This window comes from Biomphalaria glabrata, chromosome 3, assembly GCF_947242115.1.
Source record: "Biomphalaria glabrata chromosome 3, xgBioGlab47.1, whole genome shotgun sequence".
NCBI lineage: Eukaryota > Metazoa > Mollusca > Gastropoda > Planorbidae > Biomphalaria > Biomphalaria glabrata.
The window spans coordinates 25,893,843-25,921,268 of record NC_074713.1 but is presented as its reverse complement, the minus strand read 5'-3'; the positions used below and the strand labels follow the sequence as shown (position 1 = coordinate 25,921,268).

At 36.9% G+C, this 27,426-nt stretch overlaps 1 protein-coding gene across 3 annotated transcripts in view; it reads left to right on the top strand.

Annotated features, from left to right (window-relative positions):
* The window catches only part of LOC106069582 (protocadherin Fat 4-like), a 102,040-nt gene that overhangs the window by 9,647 nt on the left and 64,967 nt on the right, over positions 1-27,426 (top strand). For all 3 annotated transcript variants that reach the window (XM_056024227.1, XM_056024226.1, XM_056024228.1), the window contains exons 3-9: positions 17,196-17,398; positions 18,067-18,188; positions 18,724-18,853; positions 18,979-19,078; positions 19,967-20,240; positions 22,228-22,356; positions 24,409-24,603. In XM_056024227.1, coding sequence (XP_055880202.1) covers positions 17,196-17,398; positions 18,067-18,188; positions 18,724-18,853; positions 18,979-19,078; positions 19,967-20,240; positions 22,228-22,356; positions 24,409-24,603 — 1,153 coding nt within the window. The remainder of the gene's footprint in view (positions 1-17,195; positions 17,399-18,066; positions 18,189-18,723; positions 18,854-18,978; positions 19,079-19,966; positions 20,241-22,227; positions 22,357-24,408; positions 24,604-27,426) is intronic.

The following is a 27,426-nucleotide window of genomic DNA, read 5'->3' as shown; positions in this document are numbered from 1 at the left end:
GTACAGACTATTGTGTTTTAGGTGACCTGTCAAAATAGCGCGGACAAAAAAAGCGCCGACAAAATAGCGCCGATAAAATAGCACAAGACAAAATAGCGTGGACTTATATGTGATGTATATAAAAGAACCAGATTATTAGTAATTTAATGTCCTGGGCAGCATTTTTTTTTATGTCTCTATCTTTTCAATATTAATAGATATGGAATTATGCCATATTTGCAGAGAACGAGAGTTCTTTAAATTTTATATCATTCCCCTTTTTCATCTTTGATTAAAATGCATAACTATATTGCCAATGTACGGAATCAAGCCAGTGATGGAATTTCTACGTGACATTTCCTTCAATTTAACTTTGTGAAAGTTTGTGTGTGTGTGTGTGTGTGTAAATTTGACAAGTATCTTTGCGTGTTTTCGAAGTACACTTTTATAATGTAATAAATGCTATATTTTGAAATTATTTTACCTAATTATGATTTTTGCTTATTTATGTTTTAAGATATCTCAAGTGTTTCCTGCAAAATGACTGAAAAAGTATGATAACATTAAAACAAACAAAAAAATATTGGGTCTATTCATACTTTACGATATCTAAGGTATTTCTTTTATGCGCTATTTTGTTCGCGCTATTTTGTCGGCGCTATTTCGTCCGCGCTATTTTGTTCGCGCTATTTTGTCGGCGCTATTTTGACGGGGTACCGTGTTTTATTTCCTCGGGCCAAGTTTGGTCACGGGTGTTATAAAAGTGATAGACGTAAGGTCAGTGGAAATGAATAACGTTTGGTTCATCATATGTTTTATAAATAACTAGCATTACCCGCCGGCTAGGCCCGTTGATTTGGTCCCAGGCTAAATATTGTTTATTGCAGGGCCGGCCTTAGGCCACTACAACCTATGCGACCGCAGGGGGGCCCCGCACTTTCATAGGACCCGCTCTAATTCAAGGTGTATAAATTATTAAATTAAACCGTATTATAACTTAAAACAGATTTCCCGCGCCCTCCTGTCGATTTACCAGGAGCTCCTGGAAATCTCCCGAAATTACAAAATATACGAAAAAATCCTTAAAATATTCGGAAATATATAGACAAAAATTGTCATTTTGGGGTGTCATTCAATATGGAAAACGCCAATCCTGCGTGCGATATATAAAAACGGCATTATGCATTAGCCGTAATTGTGTAATCTGGTGAAAGAAGCTTCTCGCGCCTCAAATTATTGAAGAATTACTTGAGGTCAACAATTCTCAAAGATAGATTGAAACATTTGGTAATTCTTGCTATTGAGCGGGATCTATGTAGGAAACAGAATTATTATGATGTACTGTATGACTTTGCTAAACGCAAGACTCGTAAAGTAATTCTGTACGTAGTAAAGAATGAATAAAATGCATAGACGAATTTATTTTCTAATACAAACTCTTAAATTTGACTTATTGTCCGCTTCCCTACCCAAACTTGGCCCCGCGAAATCCGTTTCGCATAGGGCCCCACAATGGTTAAGTCCGGCGCTGCTATGTAGTGTTTGTAAAATGTTTTACATGTTTCGGATGTTCCTTCAGAGTTGACGATAGTTTGCTTCCTAGTCCAAACCTCCCGCATGACGAAGGGGGATGGGAGGGGCAGGGTTTGACAGTCCAGCGCGCAGCCATCCGTAGCGAGCTGTGAAAACGTGTTCTCCCCCTCCTCCTCTTGTTTTTTTCGTGGAATGACTATCCGCAGAAATAAGAGAGTAATCTTTCCTTTACTTTTTGCTTCTCGTCCAAACTCTTGAGGGAAGAAGAGAATTATATATATACATAGATTTTCTCATACCCCTCCCCTCCCCTTTTTTTTACTTATAACTTGAACCAGTCTGTAAATTCGAGTGTCATTCCCCCCCCCCTCCATTTCTCCGCTTTAACAAACACTCTTATTTACACAATCTGATTACGGTTGAAATAGTTGGTATCTATACTTATTTTGCCCCTCAATAAAAAAGGTCGCAATACAACGCTCCTCCCCCCACTCCAACACATTTTTCTAGCCCTCAAATTCTATGTCTTTTTTTTTAAACTTTTCATTATTCAAACGAAAGACCAGCAACTCTCTATTATAGAGTATGCACTGACACTTATAGGCCCATAAGTTTGGTCATTGTATATTCAAATGAAACTGCTGTCTTCGAATTTCAAAAGCGCATAGTTATATCTGAGACTACGGTACTGTTGAAATAGTTGATAATTCTTTACTTATTTATTTCTATAGATCTAGGCTTAGAGAGGCACCTTATTTAGAATAATCTATCTTTACAAACAGTATTATCTCCCTAGTGGCGTAGCTAGAGTTGAGGGGGGGAGGAAGGTCCAAATTCGAAAGTCCTCCCCCCCCCCCGGGCATGGGCGCCCGCAGGGTTTTTGGAGGGGCTGCAAGTTGCCACCCATGGCTCAAAGTCGAAGTTTAAACTTTTTTAGCGGCCCCATAAAGGGGAAAATAACGAACTACTTTTGTTATCGAGTGATGGTTTACTATGCTGTTAATATCCGATTCATTTCTTAATGTGATACTAAGACTAAGACTAAGACTGTTTTATTGATCCTTACGGAAATTTGTTGTGATTACAAGGACTCTTTTCTCATTTAAAGACAACACAACAGAAAAATACACATAAATACAACAGACACAACATAAATAGTTCATTCAGCGACTACACACATCTATCTTGGTGCATTTCATGTTCCCTGATTAATAAGTGGCGGTGATAGAGTCTGACCGAGTGAGTTACGAACGAGTTTTTGTACCGCTCCGTTCTTGTTTTGATTGACAGCAGTCGCCCACTTCTCGACGACCTGACGTAGTTCTGATGGAGCGGGTGGCCGTTGTCTTCCAAGATTTTTTCGATTTTTCTTAGGCACTTTTGTTTACATAATAAATAAATCTGCACCCCTAAGCTGTCAGAAGATAAGTTATTGCCTTAATAATTAAAATGTTGTTCAAATTATCAATACATTTATAATATATACGCCTTTATTATAAACATATCTAGATTTGGGCTCAATTTAGTCTTATGTAGACTGTCAAGTGTAGGCCCCTATAATGAGGATATGTCAAAACTGCACGCTATAAACGTAGTTCGTTATTCTTTAAACTTATAACTAAAACGAAGTTTGTATCAAAATTCTTTTAAAAAAAACAACATTTGAATCAGTATTCTCTTCAATTAGTTAGTTAATAAATATATTTTATAATGATCCATTAACACTTTTACCATTATGACCTTAGATGCAATTTTTTTGTACCTATACGCGAATCTATGAATGAAGCTTGAGTTATTAATGAAGAAGTCCATGACCTTTTTAAAAAGTTACCTCCCCTGAATTGTTTCATTGAAAAGTTATGTAATTTAAAAAAAAATCTGCTTGCATATATAATTTTAAAAATTAGATAGTGTACTTTCGGAAAAGAAAAAAATTATCCGTTGAATTAGAACTTTGAATGATCTAAAATATCATGATGTCCGAATTTCATTTTCTTTTCTAGTTTCTGAGATCTAAACGGGACGGACGGACGGACAGGCCAAACAAAATTAATAGCTTTTATTCCACTTTCGGGGACCGCTAAAAATTTAACAATCAACTTCGTTGAAATTATTAACTATTCTTAAATGATCAGATTTTTTAAAGCAAATAATTTCTCGAAAATTTCGTTTATTTATCTTTCAAGTTATCTTTTTAAGTCTAGTGTTGATTTGTTCACTTTTTGATTATTATTAATTGTTAATAATAACATTATAAATAAGTCAATATGTTAGAGTTAGACTTACATTTGTCAGAAATCATTTAGTGAAGGTGATTTTATTAAGGAGTGTCTGTCGTTAAAGCTGCCGAAGTAATTTGTCCAGAAAAGGTGAAATCATTCAAAGAAATAACATTAACTAGGAACATACTGGCAGATAAAATAAATGACATGTCAGTCAGTTTGCGTAAACAATTAAAGAACAAAATAGTTGATTTGAATTCTTTTCATTGGCTCTCGTGAGTCAATTGATGTAACGGGTGTAGCACAGTTGGCTATGTTCATAAGGGCCTGTGACAGGAATTTTGAGATACATGAGGAGCTACTTGAGCTCTGTTCTATACATAACACCACAACAAGCGAGGATGTTTTTGAGAAATTACAGGAGGGGATATTACAGTACAATTTTTTCTGGATGACATTGGACACGAATTTAATTGTGTTCCCATGCTACACTGTTATAAAGTATTGAAGAGATTTTTTGCACTGCATGGGGAAATTGTACAGTTTCTGAACATGAAAGGTGAACCTGTTGAACATTTCATAACTAACGAATGGGTTCAGGATTTGGTATTTGCAGTTGATCTCATTGTCCACCTGCAAGACTTGAATTTGAAACTTCAAAGTAAAGAAAAAAATTGTCCCAACTGCGTGTAATGACGTGAAGTGCTTTCAAGCAAAATTACGACTGTGGATAAATCAAATCTTAAGCGAAAATCATGTTCACCTCTCAACGTGATGATAACGCGAATGTCGTGGGTTCGATCCCCATACTGGCCTCCAAAATGTAAAAGGTTAAATGGTGTAATGTTGAAGAATGCGAATGTCGTGGAATGCTGGGTTCGTGCTTCCTGGAGTACTCTTGACACGTGACTTAAGTCCGTTTCAGCAGACAAATATAAAGTTTATTTGACAACAATAATAATAATAGTGCTACAAGTCAAGAAAATCCTATCCGCATAACAGCGGTATAAAAAATATTCAATACGTTAAACTCTCCAGAGTATATTACAAATAACGTCCGCATCTCAGCGGGTAACACTCTACAGAATCTTACAGAATTACTACTAGAGATACATGTCTCAAACTGGCATCAACTGCTTGAAAGTTACTACCTAACTGACATTACTACTCGACTTTTCTAAGTCGCTACTGTCCGTCCCGGACCAAAATATCTGCTTGACCGCCCGGTCTAAAGGATACCACTTAAATGACTTGACTGAACTCAAAGTCAACTTTAATCATTCTACTTCCTGTTTTCTACATCAGGAATTCCACGTGTCTTTTAACCTCTTAACATGACGTGAACATTAACTCAGGCAATGTCAACTGAGACTGTGACAAATAGGCCTTCTATATTCACTGTGTAAATAAATAATAAATAAATTATAGCTTTTATATAGCGCTACTTTCATGCTTATAGCATGCTCAGAGCGAAATGTTCTAATCTCATTTGTGGACCAGTGGGGAGAAGGGGGTATGTGGGAGAAAGTTTTCCGTGCTGCCTTTTGGCGCTCAGTAAACACAACTCTGCTCGAGTCTGGTGTCGAACCTCAAGCCAAGCCAAGTTCAAGCGTACTTTGCCTCTCGAACACGCTTCCCACTTATAGATCTAGATCTTTTGAAACTTTTCTCCACACACACACGATTTTATACAGATGTAAAATTACGCTGAGCTCAAACCTTTTTTTTTTTAATGTATATTGCATTTTGACTTTCTTGGTGTATGTAGTTACAAGAAATCACTGTCTACTATTTATAATCTAATACTTACAATAAACAATTTTTGGTCCTGACCACACATTCATTCAAGCATTCGATCAAAATCAGTAATTCTTCCACTTGCAGTAGACGATCTATGGCTCCTTCTGTCTCGGAAAACAATGAATATACCCAGATAAGGAGGTCAAGGGTGGCCAATACGCTATGGTCCCTCTCGACCTTTCTGATGTGATTCAAAGGAACGCTTTGCATCACATTTAGCACCAACACAGTTGGACGATAAAATTTAACCTATTCTTTCTTAACTTTATCCTAGGACAACTAAGCCATTTTCAACATCAAAACCGCAGCGGTTAAATTTACCAAAAAGATTTTTTTTAATTCACACTTTCTACCAACTATGTATGTGAAAGCCGCCATTTTAATGTCTAAAGTTCAAAACAATAGTTCCTTCCTCTTAAGCACTTAACACTTTTTTTGTGAGTAACTTTCTTTTGTTCCATTTTGTTATCTATGTATATTTATTCATAGATCTAGATCTTTAAAGTAATCCTTCTCTAGGTGTAGAAGTGTAGATAATTCTCAGAGTTAATGTGAGGTATTATCCTTTGAAGATTGTGATTATCAAATGTATTTTTATATCTGTATCAAAGCATATGTTTATGAGAAAAAATTAACACAATTTGAAATTGAAATGCATAGACTTTGACAAATAATCTATACATTGAATTTAATACTTCAAATCTTCTGGTTTCAATACAAACACTTCCTTAACAAAGAAAGATAAAAAAAATGTGTAAAGCTACACCGCAACCTGTAAAGTAATGAGTTAGAAACTGTTAGATGATCAATGCTAGTGATAACGACCTATAATACACAGCAACAACCAATCAACGTTACCTGCTCGCTGTTGTCTTTTGTGTTTATTAATTAGAATTTGTATTCAAAATGTCGGCTACTTTAGTGCTAGGAGTAAAATAACTAAGAGAAGTGAATTCTCAGATCAAATGAAGACTTCTGAAAAAAAAAACTTCAAAGAAGGTTACGAAGAAGAATGCATGGCATTTGTGGCACACAATCAATCAACATACCAAAGGTGCATTGTATAGACTACTTAGAAAAATGGATGTTACCTTTCAAAAAATTCCAGTGCTATCGCTGGATATTTCTAAATACATTATTAGAGGACACTATATTAGTTTAACTATAGTGATGCATACGGTACCTAAAGGAAAGAGGTATTGATTTTAGCGATGTTCAGTTATTTTACCATTGCTGCAATTTGAAATCATTTGCTGGACAGAAAAATAACAATTTTTTTTTTAGAAACTTCCTCGTGTTCAGTGGTTTGTGTATATACAAAGTTGTTCTAATGAAACTTGACGCGTCTCGAAATTGTTGAATGTTTCTTTGTATTCCCAGGTACAACGTTGAGAGAGTGTTTTCTCTGATAATTGCAGTGGTTAAAAAGAGAAAAACTAAACTATGACTTGACTCAGTGAGAGCTATTCTTCTCACAGTTCAATTCGACGAACATTTCCTTTATGGAGTTCCACGCGTATGTTAGAGCCAATAATGAATAATGCGAAAATTCCTTTCTTCTTAGAAATACGATACGCAATAAAGTTGCATTGCTTTACACTTTTAATGAAATAAATACAAGTCCAGTTTTTAAAGCTTTCTTTTGTCTTGTTTTTGTCCTCCTTTGTAAGGCTTTGTTCTCCTTTGTAAGACTTTGTCCTCCTTTGTAAGGCTTTGTCCTCCTTTGGGCATGAAGGCGTCTAGTGACCCTAACTACGTCTCTATTCCAAAGCAAAAATGAAGTGTCCTAAATTTGCCAGAGTGAATATAAGGGCCTTTTTATAGTGTTTGTGAAGATGGAAAGCCACAACTGATGGGCCTTACAAGTATTTGTGCATACTCTATAATAGAAGGTTGCAGGCCTTTCGTTTGTTGGATGAAAGAGACAAAAACAAGGACATAGAATTTGAAGGCTAGAAAATGGTGTTGGTGTGGGGCAACGTTGTAATTCGGACCGTTTATTGGTGGGTTTAACAGTGTTCCAGGCAAAATAAGAATATATACCAACTAACTCAGCCGTAGAGTATCAGCGAATGTAATATATAACATAGATAACTTATTATCACAAGTCTTTTTATTGAGATTGTTGAGATGTTACAAGATGTTACTGTGACATGCTGGGGATTCTGTAAATATATCTCAAGATCTAAATAAATCTTAGAGATTCAATAAATGAAGATCTTTTAATTCAAATACAGAACTTTAATTTAATAACTAGGAATCATTGTATGTACAGAATATACAAAATAGACTGTATTAAATAAATGTGGAGGTTTGGCACAGAAGACAACTAAATTCTAAATGACGAAGGCAACTCGTAGGACGATTCCAAACTTTATTATACACTAAAGACCTGCAGCCATACGTGAACACATGGTGTAGAACCAAGCACAAAAGGGAGTGGAGACGACTTAGGTCCAGTAACATACGGACATTACAGCGACCAGAGATGCCGGTCGAATGGACAGTGCCCACGTTGGTCTGCCTTGTCATGCGCGGACACAAGGTGCCATCTAGGGTGAAGGGTCACGTGGATATCGGAGTGGCCGGTATTTTCTGACAAGATATCCACTCCACTACAGAGCCCCTAGCTTGAAACGACCCGTCCCGGGGCGTTTAGCCTAGTAGGTTTCTGAAAACTGAAACAATTGTTTCTTGTCAGTGTCTTCTGGAACCACAAACATCTTTCCAGTTTGTAACGTGCTGGTTCCATCGGTCATACAGAGTGGTCTGTCTTTCTCTAAACATAATGTCTGGGAAGCTGTAGAAAGTGTGATAGGGAGCAGTGAGCGAAATCGTCTTTGTGGCTGGTTAAAATGCTTGTAGTTTCTTCTTTGTCTATCTGGCCTCCGGACTCTGTTATGCCTGTTCTTGTTTGGCTGCCCAGAGTTAATGTTTCTATTTCTCGATGTTTGAATTGAGTGACTTGCATCTGTATTGTACATTGCATCAGCTTGTTGATCACTGGTTCGTTGTTCTACTTGGTTGGCTGTGAAACAATGGGTTCACTATTGCTCACAGATTGAACCTCAGCTGTGAGTTGTGGTGATTGCTGACAGTGACGCCTTACATGTCCAACTTCCCAGCACTGGGTGCAGACTGGTGATCCATCATCAGTGTATGGGAAGAATCCTCTCTTCGTCCTTGACCATACAAGACCCGGCGGTGCTGTTGGTCGAATTCTGTTTTGGTTGCTATGTTTCGTGTGACTTTGTGTGGATCTGCGTTGACTATGTGGTTGACTAGAGAGTGGGCTAGTTGAACTTGGCAAACTGTTATAGCCTGACCCCTTTATCTCTTCAAGTTGCTTCTCTAGTTTGGCGAACTGTGCTAAGAGAACTTCAGGCCAATGTTCTTGGGCTCGAACTGCATCTTTGTTCTGGTTCTCCAACTTGAACGCATAGTTTCGTAGCGTTTGAAAGCTTGTCTGGGGATGTTGCGCCATGAACTTAAACAGCTCTCTACGTAGGTCAGGATCACTGATTCCATAGGCATATTGGTCCCTCAATCTTTCCTCCTTGAAGCAATCTAAGCCTTCTCTTTGTTCTTGTCTGATGGCCGTTGTAAACTCCTTAAATAGTCGGTGAGAAAATTCAAGCAGTGACTCACTTCTTCTTTGCTGCGACATCAGAAATGTAATCTCTGCCTCTCGCACCGGTATAACTACTTCAAACGCAGAGGTAAGTGCATCGAGCAGAGCTTCTGGATCACTTCTGATATGAGGTGGCTGAAGATCTACCTCTACTCTAGCTGGCCACTTATGTTCTCAAGGATGGTTGCAGTCTTCTCTTGAGGCGAGAGGTAAGGCCGGAGCTCCCATAGATCTCTTATTTCTCTGACGAAATCTTCAATTGAAACTTCATCATTTCTGCCATCCCCACTGAACTGTCTCATTTTTCTAGCAGGTTCAATGATGTAATGAGAACGCTGACAGGCCAGTTTCAATGCCTTAAGTTCAGCTTGTAGTCGAGTCAACATCCCCTTAGTGACACATTCCATTCCCTCCGGCTCTCCTCCACTGCACATGGGACCCACGTCTCTCCCCTTCACTGAACTAGGTTCCACCATATTTCTCTCCATCTGGCTGCAAGTCTTAAGAAACTCTAACAATAATAGTAACCTAATAACTAAATCTATCTCAACAGAAACAATGTTCAAGCTAAGTAAAATCACAATTAAGAAAATATAAGCAAATTATACTAAAATAAACTAAACTAAATCTAACTACCCTGAAACAAAAAGAAGAAAACAAAAAAAAGAAAATATTTGAAAGTACAGAAACAGGAATAAACTAACTGTTACTTGTTGACATCTACGTCTGGTTGTCACTTTCTTAGTTTCGGTTGTCAGGAAGCAGATTCTGAGACGTCTTCTGATCCCACAGTATTGTCTCTCTTCCTGACCCCACTCGTGCTACCAAGTTTCTGTGGTGGGTTTGGCACAGAAGACAACTAAATTCTAAATGACGAAGGCAACTCGTAGGACGATTCCAAACTTTATTATACACTAAAGACCTGCAGCCATACGTGAACACATGGTGTAGAACCAAGCACAAAAGGGAGTGGAGACGACTTAGGTCCAGTAACATACGGACATTACAGCGACCAGAGATGCCGGTCGAATGGACAGTGCCCACGTTGGTCTGCCTTGTCATGCGCGGACACAAGGTGCCATCTAGGGTGAAGGGTCACGTGGATATCGGAGTGGCCGGTATTTTCTGACAAGATATCCACTCCACTACATAAATATCTTCTTTCAAAGCTCAATAATAAAATATATTCAGTTTAATACTAGATCTAATAAAATATAAGACTTGTCACTGCAAGTTACAACTCAAAACTAAAATACGCCTTATCGCTATTAAATTTTCGCCACAGCTAAAGTCTCAAGATCCCGCGTTTTCTTAGTCCCTTCCCCCAGACGCTTGCTTTAACCAATCAAATCATTCCCTCTCAGATGTCACGCTATCATCGGACGCATGTCAGATTACGAAATGGGTATTTCTGACACCTGCACGTATGGACTTTCCCTACTGGGAAAGAATTATACTAAGTTTAATTTCCCTAGGTTAGGTTTATTAAAGTTGATACGTGACACTTATATTAGTGACAGTCTTATTTTACACAAATATGTAATCGCTCCAATCTCGCCCCTCCCCTCTCCAATCCCGCCCTCCCCTGTCCGGGGGGAGCGATTGCATCTATCGCTCATGGTCCCACTTCGTACCGACCACCCTCTTTCATCTTATATTTACCACGTATTGATATATAATATACAAATGGGTTAAAATATCAATAAGTATGGCTCCTTCTTGTCTCGGAAGACAATAGATGTGCCCAGGTGAGTCATTGGCTTTGGTTTTGTCTTGAGACGGGGAAGAATCTGGAGTTACTGATTAAGCCAATTCTGAAGCAGCAGAGTTTGCCACAGTTTGTGCATGTATATGTGAGCAGGTCAGGAGGCGCTACTGAGTGAGACCTTTTGTTATCTGCTCAACATTTATTCATTTAATAGTAGGCAGGTGGTAGCTCTACTGGGTGGGCCCAATCTGTGCACCTCGGTCAGCGACCAAGGGGCTAGAGTCGCATAAGTAACCAGACAGCACAATTAAACTAAACTAAACTAATCTAGCTAACTAAAAGAACAAGCTAAAAGTAAAACAACCAACTAAATTTATAAAACAAACTTATATACACTTTATTTTTACAAGAAAGAAAACAAATCAATAAAAATATATGTGCAAAAGAAAATATACGGGAACAACTAGACCAAAACAACTAGGTAAACAAAAACTAAACAACTAATCAACCCTACTTAATCTATACTATTACAACTACAATCACTATCCAACAAACCAAACCCAAATAAAAACACTAGTTACCCCGATTCACAATAATCCACCAAGATACCCTACAAGACAATAAACCACTAAAATAACCTACAAAACAATAAACTACTGTAACTGACTTTTTCTAATCTAAACCTCACAACTACTAGATCAACAGGGCAGAACTATACAACAGTTTGGCAGCTATTTGCGGCAGCAATAAAGGCAGCTATTTGCGGCAGCAATAACTGCGGCAGCAATAAAGGCAGGAATTATAGCCTGCAATCATACAAAATAAACAAACATAAAACAATATTCACATAAGAAAAATAAAATAATAATGAACTACTTGAATTAGACTGGTTTAGACCTAGTCTAGTGCATACTCCCAATACAAGCATGAAGTAATTTCACTTACCTACATGTAGCTAATAAAAGCAATACATGAGTTAAAGTCTAAGCCACAACCAACACAGGTCAGGCTAGACTACCATAAACATAAGCTAGCTTTGGCTCAACCATAGACATAAATAAATATAGACTGGAAAAAGGAAGAAAATTCATGTAACTTGAAAACATGTATATCTATTGTTGTCGGATTTCCGAATTATGAAAATGTGCATGATCTTCATTCTTAGAGATTAAACAAAGCTACACTGCCTCCTGATTTGAAACCAGCCTGCCTGCTCTAATGGATGCTTAGAGCTTAGTTTAAAACGACAAGTAGGCTGGAAACTTGCACCAAGCAACAAAAGAAGAAAAATTAAACTGAAAAAGAAAATCCCTGTCATGCGACTGGCCACTTGGAATGTCAGGACAATGTGTCCTGGTCTCACTGATGATCTAAGGCAGATCGACGATGCAAGGAAGACGGCAGTTATAAACAACGAGCTAAAAAGGCTACATATTGACATTGCAGCCCTGCAGGAAACCCGACTGGCCGAAAACGGCATGCTCCGCGAGACTGACTACACTTTCTTTTGGAAAGGGAAAGCACAGGATGAGACTCGAATACATGGTGTGGGCTTTGCTGTCAAGAGCAGTCTTCTTCCCATGATAGTCCCTCCAGTTGGTGGCTCGGAACGGCTACTAAGCATAAGTATGATGACAGCATCTGGAAAAGTCACTCTAATTAGTGCCTATGCCCCCACACTATGCTCGCTTCAGGAGGACAAAGACAAGTTATTTGAAGACCTCAAAGAAGCCATTGCAAACATTCCTCAAAAAGAACATATGATCCTTCTAGGTGACTTCAATGCCAGAGTAGGATCAGATCACACTACCTGGCCAGACTGTCTTGGGCTTTTTGGAATCGGAAAGATGAATGAGAACGGACAAAGACTGCTTGAATTCTGCACATACCATAAGCTCTGCATTACCAACACATACTTCAGAACAAAACCACAGCACTGTGTCTCATGGAGGCACCCTAGGTCTGGGCACTGGCACCAGCTGGATATGATACTGACACGAAAAAAAAGGACATTGGAAATATACTGCTGACACGTAGCTACCAAAGCGCTGATTGTGATACTGATCATACTTTAGTGTCCTGCCGGACAAGACTGCTGCCAACTAAGATCCACACATCACAGGGAAAAAGAAAATCACGCCTGAATACTACTAGCACAAAAAATCCTGATCTTTGCACCGAATTTGAGAACAAATTAGAGGAAGCTTTTAAAAACTTCTCTGTGACTGAGGTAGAAAAAAACTGGACGTTTATGCGTGATACAATCTTCCAAACATCATCACTGGTCTTTGGAAACAAAACCAAGAAAAGCGAAGACTGGTTTGAAGCTAGTCTACCAGAAATGGAAACTGCCACTACGAACAAGAGAGCAGTCATGCTAATCTACAAGAAGGATCCCACCCCAAGCAACTTAAAAAGGCTCAGAGCTGCACGTAACAATGCCCAAAGAGTAGCAAGACAATGTGCTAACAAATACTGGCAGGAACTATGCGAAGATATTCAATCTTGTGCCGACTGTGGTAACATTAGAGGACTATATGAGGGCATTAGAAAAGCCTTTGGACCTCACACCAGCAAGTGTGCTCCGCTCAAGTCAAAAGATGGCTCAATCATCAGCGATCGTGCGCTGCAAATGGAACGATGGGTAGAACACTATGCAGAACTCTACCAGATTGAAAACGCCATCTCACCAAATGATGTTTCCAACTTCCCATCACTTCCAGTTTTGACGGAATTAGACGAAACGCCCTCAGTAAAGGAGCTGAGCATTGCCATTGACATGCTTGCACATGGGAAAACACCCGGAGGAGATGGCATTCCTGCTGAAGTAATTCAGGCTGGAAAACATGCCCTAATCAAACCACTTCATGAACTGCTAAGCTTGTGCTGGGAACAAGGAATGGTCCCCCAGGAATTGAAAGACTCCAACATTGTTACAATTTATAAAAATAAAGGCGACCGCTCTGATTGTAACAATTACAGAGGTATCTCACTGCTTAGCATAGTCGGAAAAGCTTTTGCTAGAGTATTACTAAAGCGATTACAGATCCTGGCAGATCGTGTTTATCCAGAGTCGCAGTGTGGCTTTAGGGCAGGTAGATCTACAACAGATATGATTTTCTCTCTGCGGCAGCTACAGGAGAAGAGTAGAGAACAAAAGCAGCCCCTATTCATAGCTTTTATTGATTTGACCAAGGCCTTTGACCTTGTTAGCAGAAGCGGTCTGTTTGCTGTACTAGAGAGAATCGGCTGCCCAAATAAGTTAAGAAAACTAGTGTCAGCTTTTCACGAAAATATGCAGGGCACCGTTCAGTTTGAAAGTTCTTCCTCCAGGCCAAATAGTGTAGGGGCCAGTACACATCCTTGTGCGTGCTGGGACAACCCTTGCTGAGAACAAAAGAACTGAAGCGGCTTTAATCAAGAGGGAAAAAAAGAAAGCTGCCCTGTCTGCTAGCCCTAAATCAGAGGCATACACATGTACAAATTGTGGCAAAGTCTGCCGTTCTAGAATTGGCTTGATTAGCCACACCAGATTCTGCCCCGTCTCAAGATTAAGCCAAAACCAGTGACTCATTTGGGCGCATCCATTGCCTTTCGAGACAAAAGGAGCCATATACACTGCCTCCTTATTTACAATATATATAGGTGTGTATCAAAGTTAAAAAAGCAATTTTATACTGCTCATAAATGCTTTATAATAAAGTACACAAAATTGCAAGTCACAAATTTTCGTTTCATAAAACTCTTTAATTGGCCAGTCTATATTTATTTATGTCTATGGCATAGACATATATATATATATATATATATATATATATATATATATATATATATATAGACTGGACGATAAAGTAAAAATTATTATGGGAAACATTCGGGAAAAGATAAGTTTGTATGAGTTATACAGCAGTTATGAGCAGTGTAAAATTAAAAGTATTTATAGTTTGTTTGTTTTTCAGCCATAACCTATATAATTGATAGAATCCCTTCTGTATTATTATCTCTAATCGTGCCTAATTATAAATAGTTTTAAATACTAGATTTAGATCTAGTCTATATAAATACTATAGTAAAAAAATACTACTTACTACTAGTACTATACTATAATTGTAATATGTATAGACTAGTCTATATAATAGTCTATAGTTAGTATATAAATAGTCTAGGACTAGGTTCAAGATTGTCACTAGATCTATAATCTATACATATACTAGATCTAGTCTATAGTCTGCATGCATAGATGATAGACTGACTAGTTTAATAGTTAGTATTAAAAAGTATGAAAAGTATTAGACCTAGTTATTACAAATATTTGTCATATTTATTAGATTTAGATCTATCAATGTTAAATTAGTGACAGTCACAGTCACAGTGTCAGTGATACTGAATTATTCTGACTTACTGAAACTGAAAGTTAATGTGTATAATATTCAATTTTTTTTCAACCTTTAGAATTAATCCTTGGCCTATCGTACTACGAACATTAGAGCACGTTCTGTTCAATTTTTGTTTTTGACTAAAAACTAATTCTAACAATTTGAATCGATAAGACGACCGCCATACATTAATAAAGAAGCCATGTCAACAAACATAGATCCACATCACAAATCTATATATATTTGCCTATGTCTATGATTATGAAACAAAGGCAAAATATTGGGAATATGGCAGTTTTGTACTTTTCAAAACTAAAGATCATAATTATATTTTAGCTGAAATGTTAGTCCTAGAATTTATAGCTCAATTGCCGCCATTTGTTTTTCACATAGATATAGTACATCAAACATATTTGACTCCCCCCAAATAAAAATAACTTCCTACTTCCAGTCTATATTTATTTATGTCTATGGTCTATGGGCTCAACAAAAGCCGCCATGACAGCGATGCTTAGGGCGCAGCCATCTTTTACATTAAAAAGTAGGACAAATTGCCATCTTAATAGAGCGGTTATCCTAACAATAAAATATTAATAAAAATACATAAGAAACATAAGATCATAAAATATTTACAAATAGACATAGTATAGAAAAACAATAAGGGGATCATTAGGGATGGCTCGGGGAGGTTGGGGGACCGACGCTATCCAGATTAATGGAGCATCCGGTTCCACCATAGACCACAATGGCTAATTACTTAGCCAGTGATGTCACTCCACTAGTCCGTCTACATCTAGACTATAACAGTAGATGTAGGAACAATTAATACAAATCTAACTAAAGAAAGTAAAAATAAAAACATTTTCCAACTTACAGGCGGTCCCAGCTGAAACTACACCACACAAAAATAATTTAATACAGGCACCACTGTCAGCACTGACCACTGGTCAAGACAAAAGAGGGCTTAACGTGGTTTCGGAGCTAGCTATAACTGGTCAGTGCGAACATATCGGAGAGCATGACGTCACGCTAATTTTCTAAAACTAAACTGGACTACCGATTTCCCTAATTTGTACCTAGCCGTACACAACAATAAAATCTAGCAAATTACTAAAGACACGGTCTACACAACATTATACACCAAATTAAACAGCATTAAAAAGAGAATCTTAAAAATTAAATCCTACAAAAATACAAAAAGGAAGATAAAAAGTTATTTGTATTCTAAACTCATATGGGGACTCTATACCGTTTAAAGACCTGCACATAAACTGAAATAAAAAAATAACAACCAATCCAACACTAATGCCAAAGACAAAAATAAGCAGAACTAACCAGGGACAAAAAATAGGAAAGAACATCCACAGCTCTAAGACTAGTTAACTATTTTAAAAACTACTTTTCCTCTACGAAAAAAAAACACAAATAACAGAAAAAGACTAAAACTAGCAGAAAGTTATAAATAGCGGAAATTACAAAATACTCAGCACTGAACTATATAAACTAAAAAGACACTAAATTACAAACATCATAGCCCTGGCCTATATAAATTACAAATTAAAATAAAGATAAAATTAGGTCAAAAATTTGATCTAGGAGCGCCAGCTCACATGCATCTGCCCTAGGGCTAGCTGTCAGAGCAGCTTTCTTCTTCTTTCTCTTGACTGATACAGCTTCGTTTCTTTTGCACTCGGCGAAGTTCGTACCAGCACATACAGTCTGTCTTCATGCTGTCCGGTCTTGGGCTATCTCCTCACACATACTTTGGTCGATCTAGGTTGTTAGCTATTGTTGTTCCCAAGTATAAGAATTCCTGCACCACTGTAATTGTGTGATTTCCATTATGTATCGCTGTATATGTATGTATGAATATGTATTTAAGCTACTAGGTGGTTTCTACGAAGGATGAACATTATCTGCTATTTATATTATCGTCTGGTACATAGCTGGGGACCATGGCAAGCCTGCGATGCCAGATGTGAGTCGGACGGTTTCAGAGTTAGGAATCGGATAGTCATCCAAGAAGCGGACTGCGGAGGCAACAGATGTGAATATGAATCGGAGACAACGACATGCAAGGGTCCGTGTTGTCCACAGGATTGCGTCATCGGGCAGTGGAGCGATTGGTCAATCTGTGATGCGGTATGTGGTAAGTTAAATTTTCATAAAATACAACAGCTCTCTGTGGGTCTAGATATAGTTTGCTAAAAGAACTTGTTGATTCAGGGCTTTCAGTTTTAATTGACCCTCAAGAGGTCATGCTAATTCCTCACCCATTCCTTATTTGGCTTGCAGTTTCTTAGGTTGATGTTCCAGTATCCTTTTTTAAGCTAAAATAAACGCTTTTTTATTGCAAAGCTTATATCAAATCACTCTGTCTGTCTGGTAAAAAGATTGTAAACGTTATTTCTTCGACCCCCAACCTCGGATCAAACTTAAATTTTGCACAATTATTTCTTTTACCTGACAACACAAGAATCAATTTAAAAAGTTAACCAATTACTTAATTAACTATTGGTAATTAATTGTTTTGTTTGGTATTCCGAACAAGTGAGAGAAATTGTACTTGACTGAAGTAGTGGTATAAGCTGAATTGGTCTTCTTTATAGGTCGCCGCTTTAAAGTAAGTTTGTAACAATCAATAGTAACCTTTTTAAAATTTTAATAAAATATTTTGTCATGGAGTCTAAGTAAATGTGTGAAATTTCAGGTCGATGGAATATGGAAAAGCTGTCAAAAATGTTCTCTTTTGACTATGACAAAAGTGTGAGTTAATAGTTGGAATCAAATAAGGCTCATAACTGTTGTTCATTTCAGGGGTAGGTAATATGACCAGGACACGATTCATCAAGTACCCAGTGTGTGGTGGAGCTAACTGTACAGAAACTGAGGACAGGCAGAGTGTCCTGTGTGAAAGATTTAGCAACATCGACTGTGTGGTAAGAATGGCTTGGTTTGAACTAACCACATATGCTCAGAAGCTGACAATTTAATAACCTATATATAGGCCTATATAGCACTTGGAGCCGGAAGTCCCGTGTTCGAATCCTGGTGAAGACTCTAGGTGGACCACTTCGGGGGCCGATTTTGAGTTTGTGTTTCCACATAATTGTTACTTCCATTGGTATTTTAGACGAACTATTAAATTATAAACTCTTATTTCTCTTTTAAAAAAAAAAGACTACATTGATCTTATAGTTATTAATCTGTGTGAATCTTCATTTTTGGTCTAATTGTAATCTCATTGAAGTCAAAATGCTTCTAGTGCTAGACACAATGGAGAATGTAATCTAATATCGAAAATAAGAAGCTATAGAAATCTACATTTCATTTTCTGACTTTTGGTCGATTCGTAGTTTATAATCGTTTTATTTTTAGCATGATTTACACCAGTGCTAAGTAATTTTGAGTTCTCTGAAACAAACAATAATAATAATAATGAGCAATGCAGATCAGTTCTGATGATTTCAATAGATGGCGCCGTGGTCAGAATGGACAGAATGTAAGCTGAATAATAGTTTTTGTGGCGAAGGCACCAAGAAAAGGCAACGGTCAATAGTTATCAACAGTCAGTGTAATGGGCAACCCTGCCCACCAGCAGAAGGTAATCAATTTCTAATATCCTAGTTATGTATGCAGATGTTTAAAAAAAAACATAGCGGTAGCTAAGATTCATAGTAGATCAAGGCAACTTAAAATCGCTGAATTCATTTTTTCGTTTACTCACAGAAACTGCTCTTTGTTATGGCAATTGCTGTGTCACAGATTGCCAAGTAGGTAGTTGGACGCAGTTTGGATTTTGCTCTACACAATGTGGAGAAGGAAAAAAGTGAGCGATGATCATTTTTACAAAGCTTATATCAGCTCACTCTGTCTGTCTGGTCTAAAGTGTGTTATTTCTCCCTCATCCATTCTCGGATCAAGTTGAAACTTTACAAATGTATTTATTGTACCTAACAAAACAGGAATCAATTTTTAAAAAGTGATTAACTAATTATTGGTAATTAATTATTTTGTTTGATATTGAATAAGGGAAATAAATACTACTTTTTGGGAGATTTTGAGCTAATTCCTCCAGTCCTAAGATGTATGCCTTGAATTTAGCGGCTCTTCCTCTTATGTTAGCTTTTTTTAAATGCTTTTTGTTTCTTCATTTTGATCCAGAACTTGCTCTAAAACCTAGAAGATCGCGTTAAAATCGTTCTTTTGTATATTCTGGCCGCCATTAATATAACTGAGCTGACCCACAAAAAAAGAAGACTTTCTAGACTCTAGACCCAGTACAATTACTAGTAACAAACAAAAGCAGTACTTTATTTAAAGTTTAGATAACCAAAAAAAGAGTGATGACTTTTCATTCTAATGAATGTAATGGAAAGGTTAGGACTAACATTATGTTATTTGAAAGAAATTTGTGAAATGGACTTTAATTGAATAGGCCTACTAGTACAAAAAGAATTACAAATTTAATGGCTTTATTACAAAAGCACATATTAGGGAACCATAGAAAGTCTTGTTGGATATTTGAAGTCTATTTGATTTCAAACTCGACTAGTTAAATGTAAACATTAGGTCTAGGACTAGAGTTACATGCAATAAACAGAACACGCACCAGAAAAAAACTCGTAGGCATATGTTTTTATAAATCTTATTTAAAAAATCTTCAATGACTCTACAAAATAAAGTCTTTTAAATTTTATTTTTTTTGCTTGATCAGAAATCGAACTCGTCCCATTCTGGTGGCTCAATCTTGTGGTGGAGCGCCGTGTCCAGATGTGATTGAGTTTACGTCATGCACTGCGGAGGACACCACAAATTGTTCATTTACGGAATGGTCGAAGTGGTCAGAATGCAGTACGGACTGTGGGAAAGGGAAAAGCATAAGGACCCGAACACTTCTAACCCCAGCTTATTGTGGTGGTCAGTGTCAGGATATTTTGACTGAAAATCAATTAGATTGCGAATCTTATACAGCGAGGAGAGACTGCCAGGTAAGATTTGCGTACGTAGTCTTCAATAAATCTAAATCTAGCTAAATTCAAAGAAATCACCTAATCACCTCATATTAAAGTTATTGAACAATGGCAGGTACTGTACACAGAGCAATACAAATTTATTAAAGAAATCAACATTAAATTTCTGGGTGTATCTCTTGCACACGGTTCTCTTTTAGAAAAAAAAAATTTCCTTTGGCATGCGTTATACTCCAAAAGGGGATTCCCAGATCATCTGGCAGCCATTTGCTTTTGAAAGGGACAGCCGAAGAACTGTTCTTACCAGGACATACCAGATCTAAAACTACAGTATGATCTGAGATGAACTCCTTTTGAAACATTAGAGCATGAAGGACTATATCCTCCCGTAGTGCTCTGGCAAGAAATTGGGCCGTTCCACATTATGCCTCATACCTACCATTGTCGAATGACTGCTCAGACACGTCCCCCCCCTTAGCTCTCGGAGCTGGGGACACTCGTACAAGATATGCCACACTGTTTCGACGCTCTCTCTACAGTGACGGCATCGGGAGTCGTAGGTCGGACGGAACCGAGCAAAGTATGCCTCAACAGTATGATCTAGATAAGATTCGATGTAAAAATCTGCATAAAACTCAAAGGCTACTCAGGCATAGATTGTGAAAAGAAATTAAATACCCCCCTTATTTCTCCTTTTACAGACCCTGCGTTCTAGAATCTATTGTATTCTACTTTCTAGATTTAATTTAATCTAGTCTAAGATTGTCTAGACTAGAGTCTATCAATGTCTATGTAACAGGTTTAACTTAGTTTAAAATTGCATGAGTTCAAGCGTATAACTTAGTTTTAAATTGCATGAGTTCAAGCGTAGTCGAGTGAAATACAAATAGAAATGTATTATCTACTCCTTATTTACTAGATAGGCCTGTATTTCTAAAAAGAAATCAGGTCTACCATATTCTTGTAAAAATTGGGGAAGTAGTAAACACTTGTCTAGGAAATTAACTGCTCAGTGGTCGTCATTACCTCGTTAACATTATTTGTATTTTGAGTTTTCTCTATTCTTTTCAACCTCAATTCTAATTTATGCTAGTAAGGTTAAACTGGCCGAGACCAATAGTTATAGAAGACATGAACATTGGCCTGTGACGTCGCAACCTGTGAGCGGTTTAGACCAATAGCTCGTTGCCAGGTTGCAGGACTAGTCTCGAGTGACCCCTTATCTGGTCTATGAAGCATTCTGTGTGAGGGACTGTCTTATGCCGTCCTCAATTACGCTCACCAAATACAAATATTCTGGCTTTCGGTCATGTCACCTACAATATGGAGAGTCAATCAGTCCAGATATCAAAGATTATCATTGCATAATTGCATCTATACTCTCTTCATCAATGTTCAACAGAAAATCACCTTGCCATCTTATGCCCATAAAAGAGCAATGTAACTTTGGTGGAAATGTTCTAAAAACTTTAGATGCTTTCTATATAGCACCCAAAATTTAAATCCATACAGAAGGGCCCTGGAAGATAAATAATGAAATCACCTAACAGCAGCTGGTTTCCAAAAGGTGTAGAAATGCCAAACTGTGTTATCTCATCCCACTGAAGTAGCTAATTCAAATTCATTTAAATTTCAACCATGAGATTCAAAGTTTGGGACTTAACAAATCCTTTAGAGGTTAAACTAATTTGTTTTTCTTAAAGTTGTTGACCATTTCAACATTCTGTTTGAAAAATTCAACATGCTTAAAAAAAAAAAGATTGGTTCTACAGCTCCCTATGTCTTAATGAAGTTGTTCATGTTATTTAGGGTTTCTAACTTATATAAATTATGCCATCATGGTGCTGTATTTAGTGCAATATGTTTCATTGTCAGCTTTCTGAAAGCTTTGTCCATATTTAGTTTTGCTTACAACATGAAATGCGTAGGAAGTATTTATCTTCTTTTTTGAAGTAGCATCTGTTATATATAAGATAGATGATAAGACGAATACTTTTATTTACAGGTTAGTGCCTGGGGCGAATGGGGGCCATGCATCAGGAATTGCGAGCGTGGAATGCAGAGGTCATCAAGAAATGTAACTGTTGTTGAAGCGTGTGGTGGCATCCCTTGCTCAGGCCAATACAATCTTACAGTTAGTTGAAGATTTTTTAGAATGCTATTTATTATTATTGCTCAAAAAGTAGTGAATAAGCAATATTCTTCAAAAATATAACGTGTCCTATAAAACTTGAACAAATGTTTACCATAATTTTATTTCAAAGTTTATATTAACTCATTCAGTCTGTCTGTTAAAAAGTTGGATCAAGTTATTTCTCCCACACCCATTCTCGGATCAAGTTGAAACTTTCCACAATCATTGATTGACGATGACATTACAGGAATCAATAAAAAAAAACTACTTAGTCAATAATTAACTGGGTAATAATTATTATGTATGATACCAAAAAGGGAAATCAATTCTTTATTATTCAAATATATGGCTAAATACCTGATTTGTCCCCTTAGATAAGTGTACACGTTATTTCTCACGCACCCATTATGGGATCAAGGGTGAAACTAAACAACTATTTATTGTACCTAACATAACACGAATCAATTTAAAAGTTAACAAAGTAGTCAATTAAATTATTGGTAATTAATTATTTTGTTTGATGTTGAAAGGGGAAATAACTTCTACATTATTGAGATATGTAGTTGTAAATGTGAACTTCTGCTCTTAAATGAGCCTCTTTTTTTCTAAAGTATGTTTATATTTTGCTTGTTTATTGACTCGTGTGGCTAATGGTGTATAGTTTTTACAAAGCTTATAGGCTTATATCAACTCACTCTCTCTGCACAATTATTTCTTTTACCCGACAACACAAGAATCAATTTTAAAAAATTAACCAATTAGGTAATTAACTATTGGTAATTAATTCTTTGTTTGGTATCTCGAACAAGGGAAGGGAATTGTAATTGACTGAAGTGGTGTTATAAGATGAATTAGTCCCCTTTATAGACGACAGGATATGCAAGAAAAGGTCACAAATTTAAATGAAGTCGGAAAAAGAGTAGGCCTCAAAATAAACCACCAAAAAACAAAAGTACTTAAAGTAAACAACAAACAAATTGGAGACATAGTACTGGATTCTCAGACCATAGACCAAGTAGATGGAACAGATGAAGACATTAAACGTCGTATAAATCTAGCGCGTCAAATGTTTATAGTGCTAAAACCAACCTGGAAATCTCCTCACATCTCAAACAAGACTAAAATCAGAATCTTTAACTCTAATGTCAAGGTGGTCCTACTGTATGGCTCTGAAACATGGAGAACAACTGAAGCGAAAACAAAAAAAAAGTACAGACCTTCATAAACAGATGCATGAGAAATATCCTAAAATTACACTGGTACGACAAAGTAGAAAACACCAAACTGTGGGCAGAAAAATATAGCGGTGCAGATTTTAGAGAGGAAGTGGAGATGGTTTGGTTGGCCACACCCTTAGAAAAGATTCCAACAACAGAGCTAGGCAGGCATTAGAGTGGAATCCCCAGGGAACAAGACGTAGAGGAAGACCAAAAAGAACATGGCGACGCAGTATACTAAAGGAAGCCGAGAGGACCGGAAAGAGCTGGGAAGCCATCAAAAACTAGCAAGAGACCGTGGAGAGTGGCGTGTTTTTGCAGAGGCCCTATGTCCCATGAGGAACTCAAAGGAATGATGATGATGATGATGATGATGATAGATCGTCGCCTGATTCTTAGTGAGCTCAAACCTGAAAAATAGGTAGATACTGTAGTAACAATAGATATCTATATCATTTCCATGTTCATGAGATCTCCACTAGTAGAGTGGTTACCGTATTGGCTTGAGTCATGACTTCGAATTCAGGTCGTTCCCCGCTTTTATTTTTAAGAATGCTTTTTTTTTTGTTGGTCTAGATCTATTACAAATGTAATGACATGACTGATCCAAACTAACAGATACAAGTACGCTTTGTATAAGCTTTGTTTTTTTTTAATTTTTAAAAAATGTTTTTCTTGTTCTGTATTCACTAGTCTCTAAACACTTGGTGCATTGGAGAAACTGATGTTATATTCCTTCTATATTCCCGTCTATCTCCAAACACCACAGTACATTAAAGAATGTCGAGGAAGAACTTCTTGTTTGTTTTATGGACATTTACGTTTTTGTTTTTAGCAAACTCGAACTTGTCACGAGAAGTGTGAACAGCTGTGTAACCAGGGAAGGTGCAGCTGTAACCTTGGTTACGTATTAAATGCCAATGGTTACTCTTGTTCTAAGCAACAGTGTTTATCAAGTCCCAAAATTGTTTACTGTGGACCAGGAACTGTTGCCATTGAGTCTTGTCTCTCTGTTTATATCTCATGCAATGTAAGTTATTTTTCAAAACTTTTTATCTGTATTCTTTGTGTGCTTCATGCACTTTAAAACAAGTTTTTTTTATTAAGATTATTAACTCTTTCTCTCCGTAATTATTTTTCCACATTTTGAAGGAATTCTTCATTTGCTCATTACTATTTCACTACCCCTGTTATGATTGGGCTTCAATAGCTTTGTTGTTTGTTATCAGAAACTGTTGTATTTTGGTATAGAATTAAAGGGAAACATTATCTCTTTTTTTTATATTTCAAAGTCAAGTTTAAAAAAATAAAAATTAATTTAATTTAATGAGGTCAAAAGCAACGATTAGGAGAGAACGAGTTAATTAAGATTCAATGTCAATGGCGGAATATCACAGCAGCTGAGCTAGGACCAGCTATTTAGTACTTCTTCGTTGTGAAATAAGTTTTTTTTTTTTTTTTTGTATGATTATGGTTGGTTTTTATTGGTTTTGATTTTAGGCACATCGGCACAATTTAGGCCATGTCGTGCCTGCAGTCCCTTAAGGACTACTCTCTCTCTAAACAACAAGGGCCAGATTCTATACAGTCATATCATTAAAATCAAGTTCTATTCACAGTTAAATTAGTAAAGGTAGTAAAAATTTAATTATTTGGTAAAAATCTAATGTAAATAGTACATGTCCACAAACTCATAAATCAGATCTTCGTAGATAGCCCCACCTCCCGGATAAAGCCCAGTACCCTCCCAGGGTCGACATTATCAAATAGTGCTTTTAAATTAGTGGCTCTGAAATATTTCTCCCTGACATCCTGGTATCTGGGGCAATCAACGAGGATATGTTCCACGGTGAGGCGAGAGTCACAGTACTCACAAAGTGGGGGCTCCTCTCTCTTCAGTACAAAAGAGTGCGTGATGTAGGTGTGGCCAATCCTAAGTCTGGACATGGTCGTGCTATGATTATGTCAGGGCTTAGAATTTTATGCTATTGAATAAGTTACAGTTACAGTTGTATTTCTGTTTGGCGACTCCGCACTGTGTCTTGTGCAGATAAGACTAAACGCAGGTAACATTCAGCTAACCTAATAACACAGGTGAAAGGTCAACACTACTAAGGTGCTCGGCGCTGATGAACAATGTAGAACAAGAATGTGCATACGTAATGAAGGGAACTGTCGAATGTCGGGAAGTTAAATATCTACTTCAGAAACTAAAGCCGACCTTTCTCTAAAGCTGCCAAAAGTCTTCTGTGTTTACTTTCGTTACATTTCCAATCCTTGTTTTTACTAGTCACGTCATTTTCTTTAAGTTAAAAACTTTACCCTTTCGATAAAACAAATCACTTTCAAATAAGTCCTAATGGTGTCCTAACAATTACAAGTATTATTTATGTCAAAGAATTATGAACTATGTTTGTGGATGATTATTTAAAATAAATTTATAACTTTAATACTATGATATTTATACAATTATAATGATATGAATAAGTTTATATATAAAACTTCTACAAAACAAGATTACAAAGATCCCTGTCGGATCCGCCTATTCGCAAGGAATATTAAAGACGTGATTTAATTTTGATAGTCAAAAGTAATAATGTTTCAAAGATTCATTTGCCGTTGTAAAAAATTTTTTGTCTGTTTTAAATGTTTCGGATGTTCCTTCTAAGTTAAAAATAATTAACTTCTCGCTGGACGACGGAGGATGGCAGCGAGCAGGGTATGAACCCTGCCTTGTCGTGCAGTTTGCGCGCTGGACTGTCGATAGGATTTATCGATGGTCCCTGGTTCAAACCCTGACCGCTCCCATCCCCCGTCGTCCTGCAGGAGGTTTGGACTAGGAAGTAAACTATCTTCAATTCTGAAGGAACATCCGAAACATGTAAAACAAACAAACAAACCGGGACCGTCGAGATAATCAGTTCAGAACGCTAACCGCACGACCAGGCATTGCTTTTAACTTAATAACAAACTGGTTAAAACTAATACGGCATTACGGCACGGCATCTACCAGATATGTACAATACGTCAGACGAGTCATTTTAGATCATCTTTCAGCATTGATTTGTAATTGAAAAAAAAAAAGAAAAGAACAGATATATCGTGCTTGTACTTCGATGTCTCAGCACAGCTATCAACGGAGTTATGGCATTTTCATTTAAACGAACTAAAATAAGGATACAGATCTACATGAACTAAACTTCTGATTTAGCACTCTTAAGATCTATATCTACTTACAATATAAATTTGGAATAATTTAGATGTGGGCTAATTTATATTAGATTTATGCAATACAAATCCAAGATTTGGAAATCAAAATCTACACTTTAATTCTAGAAATTGAAATAATTCTATATCTTGATCTAGTCTATATCAGTCTAAACTTGACCTAGAAATTCTAGATCTAGAATCTACAATAATTTCAATGGGCTATGTTGGACTAGTCCGTTTCGTTTCTTTGATTAAAAAGTTGAATCACAAATTGGGCCGGAAGTTGCTTTTTTCCTTATATATCTTTGCATTTTTCAGTTCTCTTTTTAAATTAAACTAACATTATTATGCTATAATTTTAAGTGTGCCTGATAGAGAAAAAAATTCTGCACAAAAATATGGGTAGTTGGGATATAACCCGGTAGAGGCTATAAAAATAAAAGACCTGAAACTAGCGCGTGAAACTACACATTTAGAGTACTTTATTTGATGAGTATTTTAACCAAGATCTGTGTTTTTTTTTTTAGGACTAGCTTATTTCAAGTACCCGGCATTTTCCAATACACAATTTCATACACAAAATAATTGTTGAAACAAAATTGTAGTGATTTTAAACTTTAAATGATTACTTAAAAAGGTGTTA